Source organism: Poromitra crassiceps, assembly GCF_964638095.1.
Source record: "Poromitra crassiceps genome assembly, chromosome: 10".
Lineage (NCBI taxonomy): Eukaryota > Metazoa > Chordata > Actinopteri > Beryciformes > Melamphaidae > Poromitra > Poromitra crassiceps.
Genome location: NC_139631.1, coordinates 18,852,653 through 18,877,714, shown reverse-complemented (window position 1 = coordinate 18,877,714; position 25,062 = coordinate 18,852,653). Strand labels below are relative to the sequence as shown.

The window sequence follows — 25,062 nt, the reverse complement described above, 5'->3', positions numbered from 1 at the left end:
GGCATTTAAAAGAATTTATGGCTTAAGCTCTCCAGAGATCGCCACTTTATCTCAGTGGGGCGAGGAAGGTTTACGTGGCTCATGATTTACAAGCTTATGTGGAATATGGCTCAATTAACAAGTAATGAAGTTAATCAAGTAAGATGAAGTAAAATGACAACAAAAGAGTTCTGTTTTTAACCAGGAATGGTCATCTGTTTCTGCTCCATATAAACTAATCTCATATAAAAACCAGGCTGCTGATCCTGCAGTAGGCTGTAATACTCTTACTATTTTATCATCTTAGATTTAGCTAGAAAATGTGAAACATGGGTAGAACCTTACTGGATCACCATGGCCCTAGTATTCAAGTGGTTTTATTTGGTCTAGTTGTATGAGGTTCTTCCAAGTCATTTTATAACAACTTCCAGATAAATGCCAGTAAATAAATGAAAAGGGCATGTTAATGTGGCAGTCTGACTGAAAAGGTGAATGTTACCTTTGGACAAACCACAATCTAAATGATAATGCTGATAAATGACATGGCAGCTCCAGGGGTTGGAGTGGACTTAATCTTTAGGAGGGGAAAATGTGCTTGGATGTTATTCAAATTCCAGTTGAACAGCTCCCCTTAGACACCAAGGCATTTCAGGTAAGAGAATGGAAACAAAGAGTCACACAAGAAAAATGTTATTGGGTTTGGCTTACAGTGATATTTATCCTTTTGTTTAAACTGGTTCTAATTGTAATAATATGTTCTCCTAAAACACTTCATTAGCAGCAATTGGACTAGCTTAGGTGATTAGTCAGGTAATTAATGAGGTGAATGTTTGAACTGTTAAAATGACACAGGCCAACAGATTTGGTTTACACATATATATTTATTTATCAATTTATTGACAAGTTGAGAATGTACAGGTCTGCTGCAGAACAAACAGAGGTCAAGCAGCCTAACAGATGGGTGTCCTCAGTTTACTTAGCGGACCTCCTGGTCCTCTTGTCCCAGGAGAAGTTGGCTCCGTAGGACTTCACCCTGGGCTTTGAAGTCCTTTTCTCTGTTATGTCGTAGCTCCAACCTGGGAGGAAATAGCATTACAGTAAGTGATGGGGCGAGATCATCATGTATATTCACTTTGGACGCGTTCCAACCACAATGAGGTGTTTTGTAGACATCAACAGGCTGTGTATAATCAGAACTGCCCTAATCACTTTCATGGTGCAATAAACAGCCAGTTTCCTTTGCTTCGTTTCAAACAAAGTTTCCCAGATGGTTGGGTTCTCCAGGTCTACGCGTACTTTCTGTGTGACATGGGGAGTCGTCATGCTAACCAGGTCGGTGTGCGGAAGCTTGTGCAGACACACCGACCACCTTTAACTAACAGGGAACTTTATGATTTGCCTTGTATTGCTGTCATCACATTGCTTTAACATTTAATCGTGCCATTTGTTATTGGGCCCATGCACACCTACGGTTTATCTGTAGGCTGTGTCAGTCACACAGAGGAACAGTGTGGCCTCTGAATGTAGTTTAAAAGAGCAGGTGTAAAGTGTAAAAGAGTTGTGTCAATTTAACTGTCGAGTATACGCTGTATATGTCTATGCCGCAATTAAAGGGTTAACTAATAGCTACATTATCCTGGTTTTCATGAGCGCAGACTTTAAATGTGTGTAAGTGCTAGTGTTGAAATTATATTTTTGTTTGAGCATGGCTTGGTGGGCGAGAGAATAGATGCCTTCAGTCGCCATCCAGGACGGTCAGGTACTCTAATGATGTTTTGCATTAACTAACATGCTGTAACTGACTCGGGACTCATTTTAGACGGAGATCAAAGCGCACATTGATCCAGACCAAATCTAATTAGTACAGTACTGACCGGTACTGACCAATTCACTCAATGATGCAGTCAATGCCACCAAATTGGCTTCCACTTATCACATCACAAGCCTCCTACATGAGGAGAGAGAAAGTGGGGGGGGTGTGTGTGTGTGTGTGTGTGTGTGTGTGTGTGTGTGTGTGTGTGTGTGTGTGTTTGTGTGTATATATATTTTGGGCATTTTTACAAACTTATAATGTTTTAGTGAGTTTTAGTTCTTGTAAATTTGATAATCTTTTATTTAATTAAATTGTAGTGTTGTTGTTTTTACATTTTGATTGTTTTATTAAGTCTTGCTTTCATAGAAGGCACTTTAGAAAACTGTTGTGATGATTTAAAAAAAAGAAAAGAAATTACCATTTTTCTCAGCAAAAGCAATGGCATCCTCCTTGGAGGTGAAAGTGAGGAGCATGTTGGATAAAGGGTCGCCCCTGAAAGACAAAGAGCAGACGTCCCACAGAATTAGAGCACAGAATGTATCACCAGGGAACATTTTCTGATCCAATAAACATTATTCAATTAATGATATATAAGTGCTGTTAATCCTTTCTCCCTAGCAATATCGTCATGCTAAAAAGTATCACATGACATAAGAAAGAAAGCTAATTGTTCTCTTCATATAAAAGTATAAAAGGTGTGTGTGTGTGTGTGTGTGTGTGTGTGTGTGTGTGTGTGTGTGTGTGTAAAATGCCAGAGAGAGAGTTCTTACGTTGAGGCCCAGCCCATAAGCGGGTTCTCCCAGCGCTCTCTGGTGTCAAAGTCCATCTTCCACTTCTTGGTGCTGTTGATCCCAGACTGCATGGCCGTCTTGGTGGCCACAAAGATCCGGACTTTCCGTGTTTTGATGTGCTCCTCTGGCACCCCCGTCACAGAGCTGATGTCCTAGGAGACAGAAATGAAGCACAAACTGATTTTAAGAAACGTTTAGAACAGGGTTCCTACACATTTTACATTTCAAAATTCCATAATTCCATACCAGACTCAAACTTCAACCCCCCCCCCCCCCTTTTTTTTTTGTTTGGGGGGGGGGGGGGGCAATGACAGCTGAACTTTTACTGACATGGGAAGTTTTTCTTTAGGCCAACCCAACCCTGAGGGAGTGGCAGGCTAGGTGTAAAGACTAGACAAAACACATCTAGACTCTGTATAGGACCTGTCTGTTTCTCCATTTGGGCTTTAGCATCTGATTTGAAAGTGTAAAGAGCCAGGTGGGATTTGAACCTGCGAACAACTACATGACAAGCAGCTGTTTATCTCTCTGAGCTGGAGTCAGGGGCTTTGCCCAGTCTCCATCAGCTTCTTTATATCAGTCTTCAAACTACTGATAATAAAGAAGGATCACTGCTGCTATCTTACAGTCTCCAGCTTATCATGTGAACACATCGTCTTGGTGGAAGAATTTAGTTATCGGAGTTATCTGATATGGTTATCTGAGTGAGCTACAGCCCACTTCCTCTGGCACAGGGCTGGGCGATATGGACCAAAAAACCCTATCTTGGTATTTTTAGGCTGAAGGGTGATACACGATATATATGTATATCTCTGTATTTTCTAAGAAGTGGGCTAAATGTTCAGTTCTAAGTCAAAGCAAACCGTTAACATGTATGTTAGATTATTCTATGTGTGCTATTATTCTATTGCTATTATGTTTCCAAATACTTGCCAGAGGATTGTAGAGCTATAGGTCCAATTAACACCAAACCCAGACAAGTTCAATGCACAACATTTTATTATGATAATAATTAATATATTATTCTTTTTTAGATGCTGCTCTACATTATTTCTGCAAATATTGGTTGTGGATGTGTGTGGATTTGGTACAGTTAGAAAGCACTTGGGGCAGAGCTGTTTTGCAGGACAGTGGCTGTGGGGGGGGGGGGGGGGGGGGACTTTTTTTTTAACCTAATTATTAACTCTATAAAGGCCTTACAAACAATTTGGACCTCAGAAATGAGCATAGCAGGCAGCAAACCCACATTAGTGTCAGAATAGAAACAACACAAAAAGACTAAATAATAATAACAAGATGTTTTGTGTGTAGTACATACACTGGGGAAAAAGGGAACCTTAACGGCTGACAGTTCAGGGTGTTTACAGTTTCACTGAAGCCTGTTCAGGTCTGTTAAAATTCCTGTGGTACTTGTAATTTGTAGATGTGAGCAGCATGCACAGTAATACTCAGTAGCAGATCTTCTATCAACCTGGACCTATACCCGGTTAAATGTGAAATAATGATCAATAAATGAATTATATTATGGACACTAATATGCAAGTTATCTTGATGCATTGCATTTATATTTTCACCCTTACAGAGCGGAAAAATTCAAGAGAAGCGGAGAAATTATTTTCATTAGTGATTAATCTGTGGATTATTTTCTTTTTTTTTTTGTCTATAAAATGTCCACAACGCAAAGATAATAGGTTTACTGTCAAAGAAGACTAAACCGGAGGACGAAACCAGAAAAACTAAAATCTTACAAATGTGTCTAACGTTCTCCAGACCAGTGGTTCTCAACCTGTGGTACGGGTACCACTGGTGGTACGCGGGGCTCCCTCCCTCATACTTTCATATGGTGGTCATTTCTGAGGTGGTACTTGGTGTAAAAAGGTTGAGAACCACTGCTCGATTCAAAATGGCCTCTAAACTATTAATCAACTAATCATTGCAGCTCTACTCCAAAAATAACTTTGTGGAAGCTATAATGAATGAATGATATTTGAATGAACAGGGTTAGGGTTATATCAAGCAGATGGAGAATTAATCAGTTGGCGAAACGGCTTTAAAAACAACAAAAGAGGGAAGTGAAATGAAGGTTATGGGGTGCAGACTCAACAAAGAACAAAGACAGCCCAAGCTTCCCAATTGTGCTACGTTGCTGTGATAGCTCCTCTCCGGCACGCTGTGTGGAAGAAGGTCACTAATGCTACGTTGCTGTGCTAGCTCCTCTCCGGCACTCTGTGTGGAAGAAAGTCACTAATTGACCCGTTTGTGGTGACAGCCTGGCCAAGGGTCTTACAGGACCATTTTGACTGTCATGTGAGTTGGTGACTGATGTCTTTTTCTTTGCCAGTGAACTTTTTTCCCCCCAGTATTTTATTTTTAAGTTTTTACAGGACAATAAACAAACAAACAAGCTCAGACACAGGAAAAGAAAAAAATCCACATCTTTGATATTTAGCATTGTAACGTGGTGCTACCAGCCGCATAAGGTGCTTATGTGCTTGTACATGCTATTGTGCATGGGATCCCACGCCAGGGGTCCATGGTAAACCATCCGGGAAAGCCGTCCATCACCCCTAACCTCAGTCACTAGTCATTCTTAACCTTGTCAAAGTAGGCCAAAAAGGGGTCCCAGATATTTGAGAACCTTCTAAGCGAGTTGCCTCTCAGGAACCTCAGTCTCTCCATCTGTATAACAGAGATCATGTCCATCAGCCACACCTGAAAAGAAGGTGAAGAGGAGGACTTCCATTCCTTTAAAATTAGTCTTTTAGCGACAGTTGTCCCCAGTGTCAGAGATTGCTGCACGGCTGTAGGGAAGTTCAGAGAGGAGCAGCCGAAGATGGCGAGTTCTGCCTCCGGCTGTGCACCATTACTCGCAGGTGGGGAAATAACATTCAGGCTTAGGCCAATCTCTAATATATCACAGCCACAGGCATGTGAAAACCTCAATAATATCATTAGTCTAGTCTTTCTAATAGCGTTTAGCAATTATAAATACATTTTAATCACTATTTTAACTGGGGGGGGGGGGGGGTAGAATAGAAAGAAAAAAATATTAGAATAAATGTGCAAAACCTGATCATGTAAAATAAATACACTTTTGAAATCACTTTGAAGCTCTGTTGTCACGGTTTTCGGTACTTCGGTACTTAGTCGGTACTACATTGTTTTCGGTACTTCGGTACCTGTTTTTGCATGGTACCGAGGGTATAGATTTTTTTTTTTTTTTAATTCAATAAACAATACTTGAGAGCTACATGCCACTGGTGTTGCACTGTCTGCACTCACTGCCATACAGAGTTGAATGTAAGAAGTAAGCAGAAGCACATCGTTTTGTTTTAAAGTTGAAGGCTACATGCCATTTGTTCATTGGAAATGGTTGCATACTTTAATAAAGGAGAATATGTTGAAGAAATATCAGTCTGTTTTTTTTTTTACCGTGGTACCGAAATTGGTACAGAGTACCGTGGAAATTCACTAGTACCGGTACCGACTACTGAATTATTGGTACCGTGACATCAGTGTGAACTGATCAGTTTTGTTTGTTTTCCCCAGGGATCTAGGTTTCCTCTCAGGACATTATTTTGAGTTCAAATTTGCTTCCCAAAATGTCAGAGTAGCTCTTTAATTGACCTGATGAATACCAAGTTTAAAAAATATCAGGAACCAAGAATTGATATGAGTATTTTGTACAAAAGGTTAATGATGATCAAAAGGCCTAGTAGTGCACACAAAGAACAAATAGCGTGGCCCTCTTCTTGATGCGTTATTCATACTCTCTTGCATTAAGGTGGATCAAATTAAAAGCTAAATACTTGAGGTGACAACACACACCTTAACCTAAATCTATGGAAAAGACCTTATTCAAGAGCTTCAGAAAGTAGGCCAGTGCGAGAAGAGTAGGAGGGGCCTGTGGGCGTAAATGCATATTCTTGGGCAACTGGAGCCCCTTCAAGCTCCTATAGAGGATCTCGTCCAATTCTTCAGGGAATTAGCAAACAAGCAATGGGAAGTCGGCGACAAAACACAGACGAACCTCCCAGCACGCAGGCAGCAGCCACCCAAGACCGAGGGCTTTCCAGGGCGCTCCCCTTTCAATACAAGAATTTTACACATTTCAATGGCCATTACAACTTCAAAGAATCAAATTTTCAGCATTGTCTGTCATCGGCCAGTTGATTTGTAGAAAGGGGGCCATCTTTTTGCATGAACTCCACACAAAAGCCTGCCTTCGCTTTGGCACAGAACGCTGCAATGATATTTAAGCCGAGTAAATTACTGCTAAAATACAGCTCGCTAGTCGCTTCAGTGAAACATCTTTTGCCATCCTGGAAGAGCAGATTGAATTTAATCATGAACAAGATCTGCACACTGAAAAGATTGTTCAAATCAAAGGGAAAAGAGGAGGAGGAGAGAGGGGGGGGGGACTTCACAAGTACTTGGTAATTATTTCCGGTTGCCCTATCTACTTAACCTTAACAATTCCTCCTTGTCAAGAGAAAGGATGAAAACATGTTCTCTTCACGCAAAGAGGGTAACGGTCGACTCTTCATGACACAACAACAGACAAGATGGTGTGAGAGAGCAAGAATATGAGAGGCCAGGTAGGTTTTGATCTTGGAAGCAGCAGGAGACAATAAAACATGTGAAATGTTTCAAGAGGGTTGCTTTCTACAGAGATGCGGGGTTTGCTTAAATACAACTTCCTTTGATTTGTAGTTCAGTTTTTAGTCCGAAAACAAGTGGTGAGCAAACATTTCCAGGGAGTTTTGGAGAGCAACACAAGAACCAACATTGATGAGGCTGCAAGTACTTTGCACATGAACGGTAGCACATTTGGATGAATCCAGGCCAAAAACACTCATGCATTTATTAGTAGCTTTAGCGCTGAGCTTAATCAAGTTTGTGGTTGGACAGGGACAACATTTTGCAGTTTGTGGTTGGACAGGGACATTCTGCAGTTTGTGGTTGGACAGGGACATTTTGCAGTTGTTCTGTAGTCTCTCCAACAAACACTTCCGAAAGATGGATGCATGAAAATCCCTCTCCCAGACAGATGCGAGCATTAGAAATGATACCCTTGGGATTAGCAGGCCAGACTGCGGTTACGCGTATTAATGTTACATAAAGCATAACTGACACATGGGGCCCATGTATGTATGGCCAACTCACGCAATAATGTGTCCAGATGTAGCGGACCTTAAATCACACCTTATGCGTGGATGAGCACAAAAGGTGCGTTGATGAATAAAAGGGAGGATGTGTCAAAACAGAAGCTCTGCCGGACCATTGGGAAATACTGTGCTCATTATCTTGCATTGTTTGTAAAAAAAAAAACACGTCTAGACTTCTATGATACTCGCATACATTAGCCTGAAAGCTAGGAGGGCTATCGGCAGCCACAATGCCTGGATCACAAAGAGAATGATTGTGGCTGGAATGTGGTGCGTTCCCAGGAAGACTAGAGAGGGCCATCACAAAAGGAAAACCCACACGGTGGGCACTTTTTCTTCTGCCATGTACAGGAAGCAAAATGAAAAGTATCAAGTTTGACACTATTCACAGCGCCCGACAATACCTGGCTGGGCCGACGGGCTTAAGAGAGGGGGGAAAACGGCTGGCAAAGTCTCCGTCACGTCAAAGCGTGTCCATATTTGTGACACCTCCAGGCTCCTCGCCCAATAAAGAGCATGGGGGCTTGTCGCTGTGGGGCCACTGGGGCCACTGGTCCCCCTAATGCTCCAACAGAGACCTGGGATGGGAGATTTCTATGTTTTAGTTATTTCTATGAGGGGATCCCCCCCAGGGGAATTCCAACCAATCGTATATCGGCCTGGATCTTACGTTAATAGTTACTCCAGTCGGGCGAATGTAGGAAGAAAAAATAAACTTTGAATAAATGCCCTCGGTGCCATTCGGATTTCAAAGTAATTGGTACTTTTAATCAATTTAAGACAGCCTCGATAGCAGGTGGCGGCCGCGGCCATATTTGTTTGTTGACCTCGACACAGTTTTGACAACCTCTTGACAACAGCTTAGTCCTGCCTGTTGGGCTGTTTATTGACGCTGACTGGCGAATCGTTAGTCCCCCTCGGCACCGATTGGTGAATCGCTGGTAAAACCGGAGAAAAGGCATTTATATATGACGATGCCAGACCAAGAGCAGCCAAAGTCAACTCCGTGTTGGAGTGGGTAGATTCGAAGGTCTGGACCCAGGCAAAGATTTCTATGTAAACAAGAAAAATAAATCAATACCTCTAAATGGGGTCAAACAGCAGAGGATGGCTGAACCATTCTCAAAACACAAATATATAATGGCATTTTCCTCTGAGGGAAGCCTGGGTGCAAAATGCCTCTATGTAAACATTGGTCAAATGAAATGCAATCAAATTCGTGCATCTTTCCAGCTCCTACTGGAAACCTCCAGCTATAGAAGTGCTGTTCGTGTTTGTCAATCAACACATTTGAGAAGAGGGAGGTTTAGGTGTAGAGCATGAAAACAAATAATACTGACATCCATGTTATTGTTAGTGAAATGTGTTTGACTTGGTAGAGTCCACTAGAAATGTTTTGACAACAATGAAAGAATGAATCTTACTCTATTATGTGTTTTGTGCTGGACTCACTCCAGCATTACTTTTATATATCCTTCAGCACATCTCGTCAGCTGGGATTGATTCACAGGTGAATGCCCCCATTTCCCAGAAGTTAATCTCTCAGTTTATACAGCTGCTGTTTGAAATGGACGCATTATTAACCACTCACTGACATAAATATGACCTTCATAATGTTTTATATGATTTGCAGGTCTGGTCCAAATGGAAAGAAAGTTAAAAGGATAGCCGTATTTGTGGTGTGTAATCTACATTACAGTGTTGGGCAGTAAAGTAAAGTAACACGTTACTGTAATTTTATTACTTTCCTAGTAACTAACTACCGTAGTAATTATTACAATTTACAAAACAGTAAAAAAAAAAAAAATCCGATTTCTTTCCCCAATTGTACTTGGCCAATTTTTCCCCTTGTTGGTCACTGCTCCACCCTCTGCCGATCTGGGGAGAGCCGAGACTAGCACCATGCTTCCTCTGATACATGCGCAGTTGCCAGCCACTTCTTTTCACCTGACATGGGGAGCTTCACCGGCAGGATGTAGCACGTGGGAGGATCACGCTATTCCCACCAGTTCCCTTCCACCCCGACCAGGCGCCCCGACACATACCCTCAATCTGGCTTCCCACCCGCAGACACAACCAATCGTGCCTGTGTACGGATGCCCGACCAGGCCGGAGGTAACACGCGGATGCAAACCCACGACCCTCGTGTTGGTAGGCAGGGAATCTACCACTACACTACCCGAATGCGCACAAAACAGTAATTATACTAGTTACTAATCCAAGTAACTTCAAGTTACTTTCTCCAGCGCTGGCACAGCACTAAATTGAAGTGTGGAGATCGGTCTGGCTATGCGAGACTACAGCGTTGCTAGAACGCAATTCATTTTTTGTCCTAGGTAATCAAATAAATAAAAAGTATGATGTTTAACTGATTGTTGATTCCTCCTGGAAGGTTAATTATTGTTCCAATAAAGTGGATTCAGTTCTAAAAGGAGCTGGCTACAGGTTGTACGTCACTTCTTCAGAAGGGGGGTAGCGAAAGTAATCGATCCATCTATATATAAATTTGGCAATGTGGACTCTGTGTTTGTTTCAAGAATTTTGGCCGGCCACAGCTATGCCGTTTTATGTGCAATTGGGCTGAAACTTTCAGGAAGAGCACCCAGGGTGACCTGACTGAGCCGGATTTTTTAATTAGGTGATGTCATCAGTGATGTCATCCATGGGGGTACGGTGGTGCAGTGGTAAGCGCTGTCGCTTCACAGCTCGAAGGTCCTGGGTTCGATTCTCACCTGGGACGCTGTGAACGCTGAAGCATGTCCTCGAGTGCCCACCACCCGGGTGGGGTCGTCAAAGGGCCTTTCTGTGTGGAGTTTGCATGTTCTCCCCGTGCCTCCCGGGGGTTTCCTTCATATAGGAACCCCCTTCACCAAAACATGCAATATCCTGGTTGCTAATGTGGTTCCTCCTCTGGTCGTTAAGGGCGCCTGTTCAGAGGGAGGGGAACCGGTTGGAATAGCGTGAACCACCCACGTGCTATGTCCTACCCATTGACATATATATAATGGACCAACGGAGCTCATTGACTTTGACACAGCAAAATGAAGCTCACTTCCGGATATTGTTTGATTTCGTTTGATTGGTTGAATGAATGAATGCTACACGGAAGTACGAGGAGAGGGGGTGGCTGCCCCTAGCGGCTGCCGGGGGAGTTTCCGAATTTGTCCTGTCTCGCTTATCGCCGAAATACATTATGGGTAGTCAGCTACTTTGGCTAATGTTAGCGGCTAACGCTACTTACTTTACATTGCAGTAAAACGGCACTGAATGACCAAATTGATTTCACTTTTAACCATTTCGAGTAACACTTTTTCCATACGGACCCCCAGCGTTGGTTAGTTGTTTATAATGTGACTATATTTATAATGTTATAACATACTCCAGTTTCTGGGCTGAATCCAATGGTCTGAATACAGAGAAGGCTTAAGGCTTTATCTAACGGTATAGATAACGTTAAATGGTCCGCCATGTTATGGACGTTAGATGTATGCTATCTATATAGTTACGTGTGTCTACTAACATTATTAAAATATCATAAAGTAACGCTATTTTCTGATAATTTGCTCAACTATTACTTGCTACCTGATGCCTTGCGGCACATTGCTGCCTCTACCGGTCGGAAGTATTACTGTTCTTATTATCCGATGTTTGTCGCCAATTTTCCTCGAAATGGGGCTATAATTTGGAAAAATGAAAAAGACTTGAAATTGTTTTTTCAGACCATAAACTCATTTGGAAAGTGTTTATTTAAGACATAGACCGAGAGAGAAGTTGGCTCGTTTCCCATAGAGTTGAATGGATATTCCTGGGAGTGCTACACAAGCTGCGCCCCCCACTGGCCATTTGAAAGAATGCAATTTCTGCATAGGCATCAAAAATAGGCAGGCTGAATTGCGGACTGGTCCTACCAGAAAAGAAGCGGCTGGCTAACTGCCCATGTCTCGGAGGAAGCATGGAGCCAGTTTCGGCTCTCCCCAGATCGGCAGAGGGTCGAGTAGCAACCAGGATAAATAAAAGTAAATTAGCACTAAGGGGGATAAAAAAATGGGATAAAAAAAATCGGGAAAAATATCAAATTTGATTAAAAAAAAGAAAGAAATGATGTCATCCATGATGATGTCATCAGTGATGCCATAGAGCAGGCGAGGCCGCGGCGTGCAGTGGTCATCAGTGAGGTCATAAGAGCAAGTGAGCCTGCAAAGCGGGCGAGCTGCAGGGGGGGCGAGGCCACGCAGCGGCTGAGCTGCACATGCAAGCTGCAGGGCCAGCATGCCGAGCTGCAGGGCGGTAGCGCGAGATGCCTAGTATAGTAAAGTAGCGAGTACTGTAATTAATTACTTTTGATACCAAGTAATAAGTAAAGTAATTGTATTCCTTTTCAAAGTCATAAGTAACTACATTCCCTGAGTAACTTGCCCAACACTGGTAATGTATTGATGTAAAGACACTTGCACGATAGATGAGTGGCATTTACCCTTAAAAAACGGTTTTCCAAGATATTCCTAAAAATGTACTTCAGCCCTCGCAAAGCAAATTACCTGCGTTTTCCTTAAGTGACCTGTTGGAATGAAAATCTCCTCTGTATGTCAAGCTGTATGGGGCTTTGAAGAGCAGTTCATACTGGGGGACCTGGGGCCTCGTGTAGCTCTGGGCTTGAGAGGCGAGTAGGAGGACCTTGTCTTCCAAACACATTACTGTTCATTCACTTATTGAAGTGAATAGCCCTGTCTTTTTCACTCAATCACTTGATACTCCCTTTGTGCCTATTTAGAAATAGAGGATTATTTTGAAGTTAAAATAAACCCTTAAAGGGAATTCACATCTGTTATTGCTATGATCTTGGACAGCTCAATCAATATTTGTGAACATGACCAACCCTCTCCCGAAGCTATAAACCAGACAACTAAGACTAATGTGATTTTATCAACAGACAAAACCGACAGCTGCTCTAATGACATTGACTGTGGAATCATAGCATGTTTGTCTGAACCTTTTCTCCCAAATGAGCAATATTTTATCATAATAGTCTATAACCAGACCTATCTATTCCTGGAAAAAAATCATTGAATGCCCTGGTTACTGTCACATTGTCTAAACAGATTAGTCTTCTCTTCTTGGCTCTCTCATTCTCCGGGCTTAGAGACTTTGTAGCGATCTAAATTGAGGTGTCCAGCATCATAGGGGAAACCGTTAGCAGGGAATTACAGTTTCTTTTACCGGTAAAATCAATCCAAGCCCAACAAATTAAAATCTGGCAGTCACAAAGTCCGGTCAGACAATAGGCTAATTAAACTTCACAAGCTCAGCTGGGAATATTTTCTTAACTTTAAACTAATGGACGAAAAGATAAAAATAGGCTATTATTGTTAGTTACCTCACCTGTAGCCTTGATCTGAGAGCTCAAAGCACTTGCCAGTGGTGATGTAAGCATTATATCCACCGTTTATTTTTTTGATGACTCCTCTTTCGTTTTTCTCATTCGTCGTCTCAGACAACCCCCTGCGAATTACACTGCAGGCTCCATTTAACAAACAAGCCCCTCTGTGGAATTTGCGGGCTCTTGCCTGAGACTCAGCAAGGCAGCGTGTAACAGCGTCAACTAGAGCTGCAACGATTAATCGATTAATCGATTAGTCGATCGACAGAAAATTAATCGACAACTATTTTGATAATCGATTAATCGTTTTGAGTACAATTTTAAGAGAAAAGGTCTAAATTCTCTGATTCCAGCTTCGTAAATGTGAATATTTTCTGGTTTCTTTACTCCTGTATGACAGTAAACTGATATTATCTTTGAGTTGTGGACAAAACAAGACATTTGAGGGCGTCATCTTGGGCTTTGGGAAACACTGATCGTCATTTGCCACCATTTTCTGTCATTTTATAGACCAAACAACTACGGTAATCGATTAATCGAGAAAAGAATCGACAGATTACCGGTAATCGATTATGAAAATAATCGTTAGTTGCAGCCCTAGCGTCAACGCTGCGCGGCATGGAGATATGCATTTCTCAACTCCCAAGCTTGAGTTTGGGTCGTTCCGTTTGATTGACTGGTCATAGAAGCATGTTTGGCACAGGGAATTTATGGCAATCTCAAGATTATAGGCTATAAGCTGCTATCAATTGTTTTTAAACTCAATAAACACAGATCTAATATCTGACCAGAATTTATTCCATGTGTCCGGGAGACTGAAATCTGGTGGACACATTGACCGGCACCGTTTTGTTTTTGTGTGTGTGTGTGTGTTTTTGGTAAGGGAAATCCTAGTGTAAGAGTGCATTTGCCCAACAGTGATCACAGAAAAACTCCAGATAATTTAAATAAGTAAGTAAATCAATCAATCAATAAATGAATAAATATGCCTTGCACGTTTGGCTATGACAAAAATGCTTTCAGGATAACTCCTCCTATAGGATGTTGTGATGGGTAACTGTGGACACCTTGACAGGCCTGTTGAGAGTACGGGCAGCCTATCAGAAGCGTGAACAACACCCGTACGGCAAAACTGCAGCTCTGCAGCCCGGGGGGGGGGGTCGTAAGGTCAGCCGAGCTGAATCATGTTGACTCAGCGTGTGGCGAAAGCCCAAACACATCACCCTTAACCCCCCGGTGTCCAGCCCACACCCACAGCAAGGGCCTCACTCATCACTCTGCACCCTGCACCCTGCACCCGCTCCCACCTTCACACGGCTTTCAAGTGTCAAGAGCGTGCCAATTACGGATTGTCTCTAATAGAAACAAATATTATGTTGCTTGCTCATGTGTGGGAGGGGCTCGACGCTGGAGAACAAGAAGCAGCTGGCGCTAAGGGTCATCTTAAATCTCACGTTACACATACCGAAGAGGATCGGAAAGGGAGGACGATGGGGGGGTGGGGGGGGATAATTTATGAATATGCTGAACAACAACACTTTATTGGTGCGTCGAATGCCAAAGACGCAGGTTTAGAACTGCAATGATTAGTCGATTCATCGATTAGTCGATCAACAGAAGATTAATCGCCAACTTTTTTTTAAATAATCGATTACCGGTAATCGTTTAGACAATTTGTTTTTTAAGAAATCTCTAGTTCCAGCTTCTTAACTGTGAATATGTTCTGGTTTCTTTAGTCTTCTATGACAGTAAACTGAGTATCTTTGAGTTGTGGACTGTTGGTCAGGACAAAAAGAGACATTTGAGGATGTCATCTTGGGCTTTAGGGAAACAGGGATCGACATTTTTCATCATGGATATGTCGGCAAACAGAAGTAGCAAGCAATCATTTTATCCCCACTGCAAACACTACACTGAGCTACACTACACTGAGCTACGCTACACTGAGCTACGCTACGCTGAGCTACACTACGCTGAGCTACACTACGCTGAGCTACGCTACGCTGAGCTACGCTACGCTGAGCTACGCTACGCTGAGCTACACTGAGCTACGCTACACTGAGCTACGCTACACTGAGCTACACTACGCTGAGCTACACTACGCTGAGCTACACTACGCTGAGCTACACTACACTGAGCTACACTACACTGAGCTACACTACACTGAGCTACACTACACTGAGCTACACTACACACTGAGCTACACTACACTGAGCTACACTACACTGAGCTACACTACACTGAGCTACACTACACTGAGCTACACTACACACTGAGCTACACTACACTGAGCTACACTACACTGAGCTACACTACACTGAGCTACACTACACTGAGCTACACTACACACTGAGCTACACTACACTGAGCTACACTACACTGAGCTACACTACACTGAGCTACACTACACTGAGCTACACTACACACTGAGCTACACTACACTGAGCTACACTACACTGAGCTACACTACACACTGAGCTACACTACACTGAGCTACACTACACTGAGCTACACTACACTGAGCAGCTAGACGCTGACAGAGCTGAGGAGTCCTTAAGAGGCTTAGTCTCTATGGAAGAGAGCGTTAATGAATGAAATACTTTTTAGTGGATGATACATAATAAAACTTCTTGTCTGGCACTCTTCAAAGAGCTGATTACATAAAGAGCTGATTCCACTGGACTCTTCAAACAGCAACATCCTCTGAGAGCACTACTCCAAACTTCAGCCCAGAGAGTTTTTGCATAAGCGCGGCGCGCCGTATGAGAGGGGCAACCAGACAAAACAGACACTTAAGTTGTCTGTGTGCAAAGGACGGAGGGAGGGAGGGAGGGAGGGAGGGAGGGAGGGAGGGGGGGAGAAAAGGATGAGAGGAGAGGAAGGGGTGGGGTGGGGGTGGTGAATGTGGTCTGTTCCACTGTAGGTCACTCTGTGTCTGAGGCGAGACAGGCTTAGAGAATTTACACCCTGCTTGTGCTAAAAATATCCCATAGTTGGCATTGCTCTTTTTATTGTGATTCTACGTCTTCATTGCCATATACGCGCAGATGTTCTTACACTTTCGAAGTGTGAACGCGATTTCCCTACAGTTTCTGAATGTGAAAGCGATTTTCTTACCATTTCTGAGTTTGAAAGTGAAAGTAGTTGTTTGAAGTCGCTGTGGCTGAAGGTACTTTGCTTGATGACACTCTAAAGAGGCGTTTATTTCTGAGAAATTGACTTCTCATCATGTGTTACTAAGTGAATTGGCGTGTCCAGGGTTTCCGCTATATACATTTAACAGCGGCGACCCCCCCCCCCCCCCCGCTACTAAATCCTGGCCCCCGAAGCTTCAAAACAATACAAAATGTTTTGGGGAGGACCCGGCCAAGAAAAGGAGCAAAAAGTTACAGACGGCAAATACAAACATTACATTTAATAACTAATTATTGCTAATTACTTTTAGAGAGAAATAAATGGTGCAAAGCACATACTGTTATAGAAAAGTAAATCTGTGCAATTCTGTGGACCGCCAGCGACGGCGTACGACACGCCCACAACCCAGGTACAACGAAGCCCTCCCCCCCCATCCCTGCTAAAAAGAAAGAGTCCTAGACATCCGAGTAATGAGGTGATCTTTTGCTACCCAGCTTCCCTTGAAGGACAGGGGATTGAACACTGGGAATTTCCTGATATCCGTGCACGATAAATATTGACTGAAATCTGATTTCAATTTAGGGCTTTTCAAAACAACCAACAGCCTGGACCCAACTAACTACCTCACAGAAATCATCAAATCCAGCATCTTTTGTCCAGATGTAATCTGACTTGCCAAACAGCCCACTCTAAATATGTAAGAAATGGAATGAGAGATTAGCAAATGTAACATGCCAAGCATCAGACAAGCCTCCCAATTTATACTCTTCCTCTCCCATGCTTCTTCACCTCCCAGCAATTCCCCCCACTCTCGTAACTGTCCTCCTCTGTCTCGTAAAAGCCCAGTGCCTTTAGAGAACTCTATAACGAGGCTTCACAAGCACTTTAAGATGATGCTGTTGGCTTTATGTGCAGAGAGGGAGGGCACTGGGCCCCGGACGGAGGCAGGCATACACTCTGGCCCTTATAGTGCATTGATCCATTTGCAGTGGGAACGAGGAATATCGCAGTTGAGTGACGTCGCACCCGAGTTGTCGGCGTTCCATTTAAACACCAGCCAGAAAACCAGCCAGGGTTAGTTAGCTCTAGCCAGGCTAGCCACTGTTAGCAGTAACAGTTGATAGCAACTAGGGATGTTCATTGTGAACAATTTACATAATCGAAATTTGGGAAAATTAACGATCAATTATCGATTATCGATAGCGTAATAATAATAATAATAATAATAATATATATATATATTTTTTTTTACTCTGGTCTGGTAATAACGTTGCGCGTTCTCGGCCAGCTATAATGGCGATGCCACTGTGTAGTAAGAATATCTGACACTAGCGCTGTGACCAGGTAAACAAACATGTTACATGTCAGGTTACATGATGTAAGGCAATCGGCTGGGTGCGTTTGTTTGTGTCCCCGCGCATGCCGGTGTGAATTCCCCATGTTAAAAACAGTTTTGTTGGCACAAAGGCCCGCGCCCAGCCAGAAAACTAGAGACTATATGAAGCTCCACCTCATGTTAGTCGGCTGTGCAATGGAGTGGGGCGAGGAGGAACGAATTCCACCCAAACCTAGTCTGCAAAAAAAATAAAATAAAAAAATAATAATAATAATAATAATAATCGATAAAAATTCCACGTGATCGAATTCATTCCTCAACGATCCATTATCGATTATCGATTATTGATGAACATCCCTAATAGCAACGTATTTTGCGTTATTTTGCACATACAAACACTGTAGCAACATGTCCACAGATACAAGTTAGACAGTGCTGTGTGTGTACAAGTGATTTAATGAGACACAAATAAGACAGAAGTGCTAATAAACAGTATCAAGGTAGAGGAGTCTCTTGTGCTTCAGCCCCTCCACAGAGGGAGGTTGCTGCTCTCAGGACAGGACAGTATTCACAACAGAAATAAATGGGTAAACCCAAGAAGGACCTGGAGCAGTCGATTCACTGGAATTGATTTAATTCAATAGGTGCAGACTGACCCTGCTAGCCGGGCGCTTCTCGCTCATACTGAGCAGCATTAGCGCCCGGGGAGCCACGTAGCATTTGCCATCAGACCAGCGCGCCGCTCTCGCGTCTAGGTCTTAAAACGAGTCTTTACCTGAGCCAGAAACTTGAAGTAAAGACGCTATCCGATGCATAACATCCTCTTCTTCTAAATAACAGATGTTGCCGCTTCCAACTTGTTGCATAAAATCCACTTTTATGTCTTTGATATCAAAAAGTATTTGATGCAGTAACATTCAGGTGGCAGGGAAATGGTATTGCATCAAGGACTTTTTGATATCAAAGACATAAAAGTGGATTTTATGCAACAAGTTGGAAGCGGCAACATCTGTTATTTAGAAGAAGAGAATGTTGCGCATGGGATAGCGCCTTCACTTCAAGTTTCTAGCTCAGGTAAATAGTCTTTTAAGACATAGACGCGAGAGCGGCGTGCTGGTCTGATGGCAAATGCTATGTGGGTCCCCGGGCGCTAATGCTCAGCATGAGCGAGAAGCGCCCGGCTAGCAGGGTAAGGTGCAGGGTAAGGTGCAGACCAACGTTTTGACGCGACAGCATCTTCATCAGCGTCTTCATCAGAGTCAAACAGTAATAAACAGTATTTACTAACTACAATTTTAACTACTGTTGGATTTTTTAGATCGGGGCTCGTGAGGCTCCCCCGAGTTTGGCGGAGAAAATCCGAGGGCAGGTGACATCACATGGGGCGTTCCTGACCTTTGAACCCTGAAATCCCCAGCTCCCAGTACAAATGGAATGGACTATCCATTTGAATTGGGAACTAGGAATATCACAGTTGAGCGATGTCACACCCGAGTTGTCAGCGTTCCTAACAGTCGGGAAACCAGCACTGCTCTGTCCTGCCTGGATCCAGGCAGGCAGCAGACAGCACTGCTCTGTCCTGCCTGGATGCAGGCAGGCAGGCAGGCAGGCAGCAGACATTGCGTGTAAAGCTGTATCAGTGGCCAGCCAGCCGGACCCTGCATGGGAGCTGCCCAGCATGCTTAATCAAACAGTAATTACAAACAAAAGCAGGTCGGCATGGGCACTCGAGGGCACAGAGGCTCCATCACGCAGGTCTTTCATTGCCACCATTTCTAAAACTCAGACAGTGCTTTCAAAGTTTGGCTCACAGAAACAACAGGTTTTAAAAGGCGTTTTTCATATGAGACAGCCCAGGTCCACAGTCTAAAGTTACAGGGAAAGTGCTAAGAAATCCCAATTAAAATCCTCTTCACTGGATTAGTTCATCATTTTGAAGAGGAGGAGTTGGTAGTCTAGCCTCACAGACTACAATTGTTGAGGTGATGGACACAGTCTTAAAACACACTCCACAATTAAAGAGAAGCAATTGTTTTCCCATAAGTGAGGTTTGCGTTTTATAAGCTGGAATTACCAGCTTATAAAAAATAAAAGTCATTACATGTGGAGAGACAAGAACTACACAGAGGATAACAAGTGCCGTGCAAAGATACCAAGGTTTTGGTTGGTTTCAAATTAATATTTGTCCAGGCCAAAATGTAACATAATATAAAAAAATAAAAAAAGGAAAAAGAAAAATCACAAGCCAGTTTCTCCTCGGGCCGTCCGAGAGAGACGGCGTCACTCACGGCGTGCCAACCCAGCATAACCTCTCATTGGATCGAGAGCTCGTTTAATTGGTCTAACGACCAAAGCAATTCACACTTATTGACAACGTGATGAATGACGAGCCTGTTTGCTGGATGCCCAAAAGGGAGAGTGCTCTCATCTCATTGCCCTCTTCCATGTGAGACGGGGCCCACACTGTACTGTAAACAGCTGAGGGCCTCTCTCTCTCTCTCTCTGGCCCGTCTGGGCGAACGTTAAGAGTACTTCCCGTCGTCGCCAGCGACAGCACGCCACAAAGGAACCTCTGTGGCCGACAACACTGAAGTGGCCGCTGTCTTTTCCCTCAGTCTCAGGGTGTCTCACAAGCTTTTTTTTTTTTCATGGTGAACTTCTTTTCTTTCTTTTCTCCCCATTTTTTTGAGAGGCCCTTTTTTTTCTCCTCTGCTGTTCCTCTCAGTGGCCCCTACTGTGAGGACAGAGACAGACACTCCGCCCAGCCAAAGGTTTGTCTGCCAGTACGCTCAGCTCTGCTCTGGGACAAAAGCACACTGACGCTGCCCCACACACAGTACCCCCCCCCCCCCCCACCACCACCACCCGCCCCGCAACAAGTCCACAACCAACTCCCACGTTCCCCCACCACCTCTCACCATATCTCTGCCTTTTCTTTCACTTTAGGATCCTTATCCTTATCCTCATTTCTTTAAAGTTTACTCAAATGCTATGCTAAAAATCAACAGGCATTGCTAACCTTGGCCACTTCAAATGCATTCTTATCAGTGTTTAGGCTGCACTTGAACAGTTAATAAGAACAGATGGGGCAAAGACCTTGACTAACCAAACCTAAAGCTAATTACAGCTGCAACAAATCAAACAATAAAAAAGGTAATTTTAAGCAATGATGACTTCATTATAAATGGAGATGACATTTTGTAGATGTCAACTCGCCCGCTGTCCTAATAGCCAGCTTTGATTATTTATTGTTAACTGAAACTTGCCCTTCAAGTGCATGTGGAGCGATGCTGTGTGCCAAGTGGCTTGACAGAGATTCAGTTAGGTTTATTATTGGTATGGCTTGAAACGACAGCCAAAGCTATGGTTATATTATCCTTGGGTAATGTTTTATTCATCCGTTTTAAAGTTAAATTATGCAAGATTGTTAAAATTATACCCATCTTAGCATTTCCCCCCAATATTTTATTTTACAGTTTTTCTTATGACAGTATAGAAAACCCCCCAGAAACGAACAGGCTCAAACACAGGAAAAGAAAAGAAAAAACATACATATATTATCGACATTCAATATTTGATTGGGGTGCTAGCAGCCGCATAAGGTGTTTATGTGCTTGTAAGAGATGTTCATGGGATCCCATGCAAGGGGTTCATGAGAAACCAGCCGTGCGAGTCACCCATCGCCCCTAACCTCATCGAGGTAGGCTAGAAACGGGTCCCAGATAGTTCAAAATCTTTTAAGTGAGTTGGTCCTCAGGAACCTGCCTCTCTCCATCCGTATAAGAGATCATGCGCGTTAACCACAAATGAAAAGAAGATGAAGAGAGGGACTTCCATTACTTCAGAATGTGGGACAGCTGTAGGGAAGTTCAGAGAGGACTCCGAGCAGCCAAAGATGGCAAGTTCATACCCATCTTAGCATTAATCATGAAGTCAAGTGGGCCATAACAGAGAAGAGCGTCTCACCCCCCCTCCTTCTGTAAATTCACCCAAATTAAATTCTAGTCTCAGGTATGGTCACTTTTCCATTCACAGGAAATGACAAATCAGACCTTAACAATGAATAGAAAACCTGCATCTTGACAGCAGTAAGCGAGTGCTCATTAAGATACAAGAAAATTGTTTTGTTTTTTCAAAAATGTGTCAAAGATATTAGATATTTTGCTTGGCTCTCATCCCTTTGTTACAAAGCACCCACAGACCAGCCAGGCTGGCAAAGATGAGCATGCTGTGTGAGGTTTAGTGTCGCCATGATACATGATTTCTATTGAAATCTCTTCTCACTACCACTTGGCTAACATGCTTTGATGCCAAGCTAAAGGGTACGGTGGCGCAGTCGGTAGCGCTGTCGCCTCCCAGTTGGAAGGTCCTGGGTTCGATTCTCGCCTGGGACACTGTGGGCGCTGTGGTTGTGTTCCCCCCCATATCTTCAGTGCCTACTGCCCAGGTGGGTTATCTCGTCGTAAGGGCCTTTCTCTCTGTGTGGAGTTTGCATGTTCTCCCCGTGCTCCCCCAGGGGGTTCCTCCGTATATATAACCCCCCCACTAAAAACATGCAGAAGATCAGATCGTCATCGTCATCCGACCAGTGACGACAACATCCGAAGTTGGTCCCCGGGCGCTGTACAAGAAAGCGACCACTGCTCCTGGCCTGTCCCCTCGGAGGAAAGGACATGCCTGGATGGGTTAAATGGAGAGGACACTTTTCACCGGCCACCGTCAGCATGAGTGTGTTGTGGCCGCATGCATGTATTGTGGTGTTCGTGTGACAATAAAAGACGGGCTTGTCCGTTACGAGAGAGTAAAGCCCAACCAGCTAACAAGTTAGCTACTGGCGGCATCGCATTCTCTACTGCTAGCTTGCTTAATTTAATTCAATCAACACAGCCTAAACAATGCACACAGATTATAAATAGAGCATGCACATTGTTACTGTGCATTATATTTGTCAATGTATTGCATGCTACCTCGATTGCTAATTTGCAGTGCATTCATGTTTCCAGTCTCCTTACAGCAAAGTAGTGGTCAATAGTGGTCAAGGCTGCTCTGATTCAAAAGGGAAGCCTCTCCTAACTTCCTTCCGGAATGGTTTGTCTGGCTCAGAGGCTGACAAACCATATTAAATGATACTACTACTACTATGTTACAGTTTACTTTTGAATTTGCTTTCATGGATGAAAAGTATTTTTCAATTATTATTAATTCATAATTATTATCATCATTATTTTTCAACTGTCCAGCAAAACAAAATCTCCACAAAAACGATACAGCCTAATTGGATGACAGTAGATCAGACAGACAACACGTTGTCACGTTGAACAGGGAGGGATCCTTACCAGTTTCTCCTCAACTGTAATAAGTTGCCTGTCTTGTCCTGCTTTCTCTGCCAGCCTCCATGCCGACGTGCTGGTAGACCTGAAAAACAGTTGGATAGACATTACACACAAAGCACAACACCCAGGCAGACAAGCAACAAACAAGTAAATTACATAAACAACAACAACTGACTATCATGGAGGAGGTGGCAAGGAGAGGATGACCAGGGGGAATCCCCCCTCCCCATTAGTTCTGTCTGGTGAATCTCTGGCAGGCTCTCACTCTCCTCCTAATGACAGGATGTGCTTAATGTCGGCTGTGGCCAACTGTCAGGCGAGGACTATGTGGCTCTTTGTGACTGTACAGTGGTGTCCTGCACAAACCAGCAATGTGCCATCCTGCCTCAGCCAGCAAAGGGCAAGTCCATATCACGCTCACGATGCAAACACACTGGAAATACACCTCCCCCAACACCTCTCTACATTCAGGAGAGAGATGTCGACAGGCTCTTTAAAAGGCAGAAGTCCAGAAAGCCAGCCACACCTGACTGTCTCACCCTCTGGCCTAAAGCACTGTGCTGATCAGCTGGCCCCAGTGTTCACCGACAACTTCAACACCTCATTGGAGACAAGCCACGTTCCAGCCTGCTTCAAGTCCTCAACTATTATCCCCATCCCCAAAAAGACAAGGCCCGTGACACTAAAAGAGTACAGACCGGTCGCCTTGACCTCTGTGGTCATGAAGTCCTTCAAGTGCCTTGTTCTGTCCTACCTAATATCCATACAGTAACCTATGGCAGGGTACTTGTACATGTAATTTCTTGGGCGGCTGAGGAAGTTCAAGGTGCCAAAGGCAACATTGGCACTCTTCTACATCTCCACCTTTGAGTCCATCCTCACCTCCTCGATCACCGTCTGGTATGCTGCTGCTGCTACCTGCAAGGATATCTCCAGACTGCAGCCGGTAGGGCTGGGCAATATAGCAAAAAAAACGGGAAAAAAACGATCTAAAATATTTCATATCAGTCTATATCAATAACATCGATCAACATTGATCAACTCCATTGCAGCTGGTATGTTTCTAGCTGGCCGGCCAGCCAGAGCCACTAGTAGTTATGTGATCACTGGTCTTTTTCCACAGTTGTATTTTCCTGTCAAGAATGCACATTCTAAAACACAAAGATTTGACCACCATCCTGCTTATGTTTATTCGCCATACATTCACTAGCATGGTATACTAGTAGTAGGTGTGTCTGTTATTAAAAAGTGTAAATAAAAGAGCATTTTATCGGTTACAAAACCTAAGCCTGTGGTATTTAATGCGGTTTGTTAGCCACGAGTCAGTAGCCATCATAGCAATCCCTTAACAGCTAACGTTTTAAGTTAATGCAACTGTTGTAATGCCGAGCACTGAGCAACATTTAGCGTTAGTAACTTTAATTGGAAAAGCGAAAAAAAGACCTAACGTTAACGCTACTGTTAACGAATTAGCTTGCTAACAGAATGCTCTAAGGACACAGGATAACATTATCGTTAGCTAGTGGCATAACAGTTACTTTGAAGCCATCAAAATGAGTAGACTATCAGTCAAGTGTCTGAAGCATTGACTGTAAACAAAAGGCACGTCTTATGTCTAGCAATGAATTAGGAATATGTATTTACTTTATTAGCTTTAAGGATGTTAGCGTCAGTTAGCTACCCTGCCAGGCAGGGCCTACTTGCATTGCCTTCTTTAGTCTACATTGAGATACATGTTTCAAATAGAATGACTCGCACTAACACACACGATCATAAACATCATATACAAATATATGTTATTACCTGGTGGGATTCAGAAAGACTTTAGTAGCCGCATTAATCACAGACAGACGCCCCAAGCCTAAAAGTGACATTGAGGACGCCATGATTATTGTCAACAATGTCGTACGGTGCCTGCGAAGGCACAAAAAGTGTCTATGGTTGAAAGGTTGAAAAGCGATCGCACTATGAATGCAATCACCTTTACATAAGTTTCTCGCGTATTTTGAACACTATCCATCTCTAGTCGGCTCCATAATTTATTTAGCCTCATAGCTAATTATGAGAAACTAGACGGAACAAAAACCTGAAAACGAATATGGAAATAATTCAAAGAAAAATGGGCATAGT

The 25,062-nt window shown here is 43.3% G+C and overlaps 1 protein-coding gene across 1 annotated transcript; it reads right to left on the bottom strand.

Annotated features, from left to right (window-relative positions):
- Positions 1-847: 847 nt before the first annotated feature.
- ndufs4 (NADH:ubiquinone oxidoreductase subunit S4) lies at positions 848-24,843 on the bottom strand. Its single transcript, XM_083644219.1, has 5 exons — positions 24,736-24,843; positions 22,936-23,014; positions 2,563-2,735; positions 2,211-2,284; positions 848-1,055 (listed from the first exon to the last, which is right to left on the bottom strand). Exons 1-5 carry the CDS (start codon positions 24,816-24,818, stop codon positions 952-954), a joined length of 513 nt encoding a protein of 170 aa, XP_083500345.1. The 5' UTR covers positions 24,819-24,843; the 3' UTR covers positions 848-951.
- Positions 24,844-25,062: the final 219 nt, after the last annotated feature.